At 28.7% G+C, this 8,272-nt stretch overlaps 1 protein-coding gene across 1 annotated transcript; it reads right to left on the bottom strand.

Annotated features, from left to right (window-relative positions):
• Positions 1–4,286: 4,286 nt before the first annotated feature.
• On the bottom strand, positions 4,287–6,389 carry LOC100256410 (polygalacturonase QRT3). Its single transcript, XM_002267930.4, has 3 exons — positions 5,960–6,389; positions 5,540–5,776; positions 4,287–5,446 (listed from the first exon to the last, which is right to left on the bottom strand). The coding sequence occupies exons 1-3, from the start codon at positions 6,140–6,142 to the stop codon at positions 4,445–4,447; spliced, it is 1,422 nt and encodes a 473-aa protein (XP_002267966.1). The 5' UTR covers positions 6,143–6,389; the 3' UTR covers positions 4,287–4,444.
• Positions 6,390–8,272: the final 1,883 nt, after the last annotated feature.

The raw sequence follows: 8,272 nt of genomic DNA, 5'->3' as shown, positions 1-8,272 counted from the left end.
AATTCCGACCCCCATTTGTTTTTTTTAGAAAAAAAAAATTAAAACTTCACAACTTCAACTTGTAACTAAATCCGAAATTCTAATGGGAGTTTCAAATAAATTATCAATTAATGAATTAATTCCATTCACTAAAAATAAAATCTATTAATTTTCATAATTAGTTAGTTGTGTATGTGAAAACTTCAATAGTGGAATAATGATATGAAAGAATAGGAATAGGGGAAGATAGTGCCAAAAACCTATGAATGGCATGAGATTTATTATCCCTTTCATCATCCAATAATAATGAAACATGAATCAAAGATTTTAAATGGCCTCTACCCACTTAACTCTTCTAGTTGCCACCATGTGTCTTTGTCGTTATCTCTTTGCTTTCTTACATCCATTTCATAACTCCTCTAGAAGGTTTTGTGACTTGTGGGTATAGATGAGTAAGAGGTGTATGGCCATCTTCCTTCCATCATAATATCCATAATTATTGAAATTTAATAATGTGTTGTTAGTATATAATTGTCCAATGGAAGGTGAAGTTATGACATTAAAAAGGAGTTTGAAGACTTGTGATAGATGGGGTAGTTCATAAGATTAAATTATTTTCTTTGAATCTATTATGATGTTAACATGGAGAGATAATTAAGTTGATTATATTTGAAATTATTCTATATATATATATATATATAATAAAAAATTTAATTAATAATTGTTAAAAATATAAAAACCATCATAATAATTTTTAATGAATCTTTCTTTACATTTGTTGTATAATAATTAAATTTATAAATAAAATTGTAAATATCTTTTAAAATATTCAAATTATGCATATTGTTAAGGAATATCACAAATATTATTATAATCGTTAAATCGATTCGATCCCTCCACTATCACCACAAACCCCATTGGGGGTGCGGGGACTTGCCCTTACAATATGGATCTGCATTAAATAGTCAAATTATGCATATTGTTATTGAATATCACAAATATTATTATAATTATTAGATTAGTTTGATCCCTCCGCTACTACCACAAACCCCATTGGGAGGTGTGAGGACTTCAAACCCCATTGGGAGGTGTGAGGGCTTGCCCTTGTAGTATGAACCTACTTAATTTATCACTCTCTCATATATAAATTATTGTATTAATTTTTAATATAGTGGATTTTCTTATCCTCTGCCCATGATTTTTCTTGTCTATTGTTTCTTATTATTTATTTTTGTTATTTTGTAACAATAATTTATACATATACATTTTTTTTAATAAAAAAACTTTAATATGTGCTATTTTTATTTATTCTATCATCTTTTGAAGTTGCTCCCGATAACTTTAGATTTTTTTTTTGTTAATTTTCATTTCATTGATATTTTTATTTGAATTTCCCTTGATATTTTTGAAAAATTCAATCACCGATGTTTTCATGATTTTCGACATTTTAATCCTCGCTGCTAACATATAGAACTAAGGTTGTGACATCTTATTAGCCTAAGTGTTCTCCTAAGTATATGTTTTAATAATAACAAAACACAGATAAGTGAACTAACACTTGTTGTGGATCTTATCCTCTAAGAAATGTAGTTCCCTTTGAAAAGTTTGAAGCTCATATGGGGTAGCAAAATTAATGGATATGAGGGTGTTTGGTTGTGATGATAAGAAATTTCTAATCATGAGAACAACTGGGTTGTGTTTGTTTTTTGGCTTAATAGAAAAGCCCAAATATTTTAACTTTTTTTATTCAGCTAAAAGTAACTCATTGACATCAACCAACATCATTAAACTAAACTTATTGATAATAAGTTCACTTTAATTATGTTGGTTAGTATCAATAAGGTACTTTTAGCTGAATAGAAAAAGCCAAAATATTTGGCTTTTTCTATTCAGCCAAAAAACAAACACCACCTAAGACTTTAAGATAAAGAAGCTTCATCTATTAGGGTATATTTAGGATGGAAAATATCTTTAAATTAAATAAAAAAAATTAAAATGGATAATAATTGAAAGTTGGGTACTTCTAAAGATATTATAATTTGACTTAGTTAAGAGAAAAAAATCAAGCAAGAAAATAATAAAAAATAATAAAAAAAATCAACCAACATCATTAAACTAAACTTATTGATAATAAGTTCACTTTAATTATGTTGGTTAGTATCAATAAGGTACTTTTAGCTGAATAGAAAAAGCCAAAATATTTGGCTTTTTCTATTCAGCCAAAAAACAAACACCACCTAAGACTTTAAGATAAAGAAGCTTCATCTATTAGGGTATATTTAGGATGGAAAATATCTTTAAATTAAATAAAAAAAATTAAAATGGATAATAATTGAAAGTTTGGTACTTCTAAAGATATTATAATTTGACTTAGTTAAGAGAAAAAAATCAAGCAAGAAAATAATAAAAAATAATTCTAAGTAAAATAAATTTGACTTTTGAATAAAGTAAATATTTACTCCTAATTTTTAATTGATTTAAATGAATAAATATTTTTAATGCTTAATTAAATTAATTTCATAATTGAATACTAAATAATTTCATGTAAAAAAAAAAAAAAAGATATTATCAAAGTATATAGCAGTCAACAGAAGAGAAAAAGATGATAGTTTGTATATGCAGGCGTGATGAGTGGAGTATAATATAAAAAAATGGTCACATCAAATATTGTATCATATCGTATGGCTATGGATACTTCTAATTAGGAGATTAAATACATTGGTAATTTTTTTTTAAATTTAATGATGATTTTTCATTAGATTAATGTTGAATTAATAAGATCATCACCATCAAGTATCTTTGAGCTTGTTCGGGAATTGTTTTTTACAACGTTTTTTGTTCTCCATAATAAAATAAAATAAAATAAAAAATCAGAGAAACATGTTTGATAATTAAAAATTATTTTCTGTTTTTCTGTACTTAAGAATAGAAAATAAAGTGTTTAAAAAAAATATATCTTTCAGTTATTTTCTATTATTTTCTTGTGGTTATTTTAAAAAACGATTATATAAATATGTTGAATGATTAAAAATAAAATGTTAGAAATAAAAATGATTTTCAAATAGTATTTAAAAATATTAAAAATAGGTTAAAAATATTTTGGGTTATCAAATAGAGTTTTGCTTTAAAAAATGTTAGAAAACAGTTTTAAAAAATTAGGGTTTGTTTGATTGTTGTTTTCAAGAATTGTTTTCTGTTATTGAAAACAAAAAAACACTAAAAATATATTTGGGAAAGGGGATGTATTTTTGTTTTTTTTTTTTTTGTGTTTTCCGTGTTCTCAAAAACTATTTTTTTTAGACCAATAAAAAGATATTTTCATTATTTTTTCATTATTCAAATAATAAATTGTTTTTAGTGTTTTCATTTCCTTCTTTTTGTATTTCCTTAACTGCTTTTTATGTTCCCATGAAGGTGAGCCCCACCCAACAACTACACCCCCACCCCACAAGACCTTTCGTTTTCTTTAAATTATTGAAATTAATATACTTACACATAGTTATAAAATCATAATTTGTTTAAGAAAATTATAACAGGTGTAAAAATTTCAAAATGAGATTTTTTTTTTAATTTAAATGAATTATGCATATAAAAATTATTTATATATTTATAATATCAAGTTAATTAAAAAAAATTTATTAATTAAAAAAAACAACTTTCAAACATGTTTTTGTTTTATTTGTTATAAAATTTTTTTTTTATTAATTCAACCAAACTTTTTTTTAGAACAAAAATTGTTTTCCAAAATTCAATTCCCAAACACAATTTTTTTTCTTGAAAACACAAAAAACCGTTTTTAAAAACAGTTCAAAAAAATGTTTTTCAAAACAATTTTCAAAAATAGCAACCAAATAGGCTCTTATTTTTCAAAACTATTTTTGAAAACAATTACCAAAGACTCTTAATTATTTTTAGAAAAAGGTAATAAATAAAAAAAATGAGAATCTTTTTCTAATTTCAAAAACAAGTTTAACAAATTTGTAATTCAATTATATTTTTTTATAGAATTTATTTGGAAAATAGGATAAATTTTTACAAAATATTTAAAATGTTTTGGAATGTTTTAGGTATTTATGAAAATTTATTAAAAGCATATGGAATAGGTTAAGAACATTATATATATATATATTTGATTTTTTTTTTTGTCAAAAATTGATTTTTGAAAAATGGTTTTGAAAATATTATTTTCATTAATTTGTTTTGAAAAGATTATGAAGATCCTGAATTTTATTCATTAATTTGAAACAAACCCATTTAACAAATATTTTTAATTTTATTTATGATTAAATTTTTAAAAATAGAAATTATTCTAATCAAGACTAACATTTCATCTTTGGACAACTGTTATACAACATTGAAGAATTAAGAAAATGACAAAAAATTCACACCATATTGGACCGAGAATTTCAAAATCCCAAGTCCTCCTTTGTCTGCTCCATGAGCCAACCGCAGCCATCCGATCAGATCATATGTACCCATCCCTGCTTTGATCCACCACCACGTGTAGGGTTGCTGATACAGGAACATCGGATTCCACTGTCACAGCATTACCTGATAAACTCCTTAACACATGTTTAGGAAATAATTTCCCGGCTTGTAATGTGTACTGTACATTCTTAATTAGGTTAGGGAACAAGAGGACCTTGGAGAAATCAGCGGTCCATGTTGTCCCATTCCCCCAGATGGAACCCCTAGCCACCGTTGATCTAAGCCTCATACCCCGTACGTTGTTGTGATCAACAATGACTTGATCGATCAAGGTGAAAGGTTCATTTGATTGGTCCAACTGGACTATCGGGACCCCCGTATAATCACCGGAAAACATATTATGAACGATGCTTACACCTTCGACGATACCCTTCAAGGACCTTATTAATATATAGGCGTTCCCTAGAAAAAATGAGTTGCTGATTTGTACTTGGACGGGGTCATCCATGGCTACTCCGGTGAAGTCTAAGTAACAGTTGAGGATTCGGTTTTGAGTGAAGCCAGGGGACTTGAGATAAATTCCGACACCGCCCAAACTAGTGGCCTTATTGTAGCAATGAACTCCGGTGAGCACATTGGCTTGACCTTGTATCAGTACTCCAATGGCTGCCGAGAAAACGACGACGTCGGTAACAGCATTGTCATTACCGACGATGTTGATTCCGATGCCTGAGAAGTCCTTCTCTCGAGGGTCACCGCCGACGGTGATATGCTGGCCAATGAAGGAGCTTCTAACGTAGGTTTCATGGCCACCTTGGATGAGTATGCCATTGGTCGTAAAATGCGAAATGTAGCAATTATCTACGGTTGTTCTTACTGAATTGACTATCGCAATGCCACCTCCCCTAAAATTTGAGTCCAACATGAGGTCTTTGAGTGTGATGTACTCGTACGATAAGGATTTGGATGATGACCAGAGTTCGATCAAATGACGGTCAGTTAGGAAATCACTAGAGGCTCGGAGTGATCCGCCGTGAATCTGTCGAATGATAGCAAACCTCCTTGATTAGAACACCCGACCATGTATCTGTCAATGATTAAAAATTTAAGGATAGCATGTTGGAGGGTGTACCATAAAGTTACCACCGCTGATGTCCGGTAAGCGCAATGGACGGCTGATCATGTAAGTTCCTCCATCCAGATGAAGCTCCACGCCTCCCAGATTAGGAATGCCTTGCATCAAGTGGCCATCAATGGGGGATCCAAAGGCTTCATAGATGGCTTGCTGGAGGGCTTCTGTGCTGTCTGATCTTCCAGTGGGGTCCGCACCATAGTCAGTCGCGTGATGCTCACGTGAACTTGATGAAATCTAATCATCACGAAATCAATAAATATAAAACTTTTTAGCTCGAGTTTAACCCAAATCTAATTTAATATTTAAATAATATCGGGTTCGGATCGACTATAAACCCGATTCAATCTGCTTGAATTATAACTCTAATTATAATAGTTGATAAAAAACTTTTAAAACTTTCAAAGTTTTAGTAATTACCGGTTGAATGGTATGACTACGAGAAGGAGAGATGACATCACGTTTAAGAAACGACGTTTTTATAGAAGCCATTTGCAACATCCGATCAGCATAATTACCAACACCTGAGTACGAGCTTTCTCCATGACCAAATATTAAGCAAAGGCTAACAAATAGCCTAATCAACAAATCTCCCCTAGCCATCCTAATTACTTACGCTTAGGAGGCAAGATGAGAGAAAGAAATAAAGAGAGGGAGAGAGTAGATATTTTGGAAGAAGCTCACATTCTCTCTATCCATGATATCGTTCCATACTTAAGGGAGAGCCAAGGTTGATTTTCTAGGGAAAGTGCACGTTTTTCTTGGGAGTGGGTGGGAAACTTCATGGGTGTTGTTGGAAAATGGAGGAGGAGAAGTTGGGAAGGCATGTAAGAAAGAAGAAGAAGAAGAACACCTTGTGAAATTAGTAGATGAAGGGACTTAAAAGGAAGAAAAATGGAGGCCATGCACCAATAACAACTAAGGAAGATTTAGACCTCTATTATCTACAGTGAGCCTCCAACATTATTTGACTCGAATGTTGTATATAACAAACTTAGAAAATCACTTGACAAATGAAACAAATTAAAACAATTAGAAAGTAGGGTTTCACAATGATGACTTAAAACACTTTAATTTCTCATTATTGAAAATGTGTTTCTCATGGTGTTTTCCCCTTTTTTTGGGGGTATTTTTTATATTTTTGGAGTCAACATACACAGTGATGTCCAAATAGAAAAAGAATAAAAATATTTGATTTTAATTTTTGTGAAATATGTTTTATAAACTAATTCTTAAAAGAGAATTTTGTCAAAAAAGAAAAATTAAGACCATAAAAATTAATAAAATGATAAAACATAGTAAATTTTTTTTTTACTATATTAAAAAATATCTCTAATCACTTTCATTGAACTATTGAAGAGAGATTTTGAAAAACAAAAGAATTTTTTTTTTCTTTTAAATAATAATTTTCCTTTGACAAGTAGTTGTATAGATGTTTGTTGGGTCATTTTCAAAGGAGTTGCCCATAGGCCAATAAGATAAAAAGAAAAGCCACATACTTCCAAAAGTTAGGCAAGTGGGGGTGGGGGGGTGTTGTGTTTCTTGAACGAAAACTGTAGATGTAGGAGAAGGTGGCAAGTAATGGAAGAAATATGCAGGCAATGGGGCCAATTCCACATCACACCTGAGTCACATTCGACATGTTACATCATAGCTACAACACACTAAAATTGACCACATGGATAGCACAATTTTCAAACTTGGGCTTAATTGGAGGTGTCCAAAATAGTTCAATTTCAAGTCACTAAATTCATCCAATTCAACAATTAACAAACTTTCTTTGTTTTTTAGTGAAATGTGGGTTCAATTTTTGGGCTGGCAATTTGGTGTACTACATTACAATCTCGTATTCAAATTTGAATTTGCATTCATGGGTGTATGAATCTCCTTTTTTCTTTTTTCTTTTTTCTTTTTTATGAAGTACTAATCCCAAAATCATATGTGATTCTTTAAATATTTTTAAATAATTTAAAATTTTGTCAAATTCCTAAATACCTAATGTTATTAAAAAAAAAAAAAAACATACAATTTTAGAATACATTTGATAGTGATTTTAAAAAACGTTTCTAATCTTTCTAACATTTGAATTATACAAATTTTTAAGTGTTAAAAATGTTTGAAACACTTCCTAAAATTTTCGCCAAACGGACTCTTAATCTCACTTCTAATTATTTCTAATCATTCAAGTGTCATACAAGTTCTTATATATAAAAAAACTGGAAATTTTGATAATATTTTTTTTAATAATATATTAAAAATATAATGATCATTTATGAAGTGTTAATAAGAATTATTAGCAATATTACTTAATTGGAACACGGAATGTTAGTGATTTTTCAATACTATAAGTGAAAGTATTTTCTAAATTTTGTCAAATACTAAGGTTGTTTGATAAAATTTAATACTTATTAGATAATGACTTAAGTTGACTTTAAGTTAAATTATATTTAAGTTATTGACTTAAAATTTACTATAAAGGTTATTTAATAAAATTAACTTAAAAATTAGTTTAAATTATCAAATTTATAAATTATAATTAAAGTAAAGAAAGTCAAGTAACAATTGAAGTCATGAAGTGGTAATAGAAATCATGGTGTTTTTTTAATGACTTAAATTAAGTTATTAAATGATTTAAATTAAGTTGATTTACCAAACATCTACTTACTAATTCAAAATAAATTCTATTAATTAGTGGCAAATAAAATTTTAAAATACATAAAAATTATAATTATA

This window comes from Vitis vinifera, chromosome 9 (assembly GCF_030704535.1).
Source record: "Vitis vinifera cultivar Pinot Noir 40024 chromosome 9, ASM3070453v1".
Taxonomy (NCBI): Eukaryota; Viridiplantae; Streptophyta; class Magnoliopsida; order Vitales; family Vitaceae; genus Vitis; species Vitis vinifera.
Note: the sequence above shows the minus strand (reverse complement) of the source record. Positions and strands in the feature narration are given on the sequence as shown.

Excerpts from the sequence above, each read along its gene's own strand:
- LOC100256410 (XM_002267930.4), bottom strand. The coding sequence starts at position 6,142 with ATGGCTAGGGGAGATTTGTTGATTAGGCTATTTGTTAGCCTTTGCTTA. Across the intron at positions 5,777-5,959 it reads GTAGTCATACCATTCAACCG|ATTTCATCAAGTTCACGTGA; the intron begins GTAATTACTAAA and ends CGTGATGATTAG. Across the intron at positions 5,447-5,539 it reads TCAGCGGTGGTAACTTTATG|ATTCACGGCGGATCACTCCG; the intron begins GTACACCCTCCA and ends ATCATTCGACAG.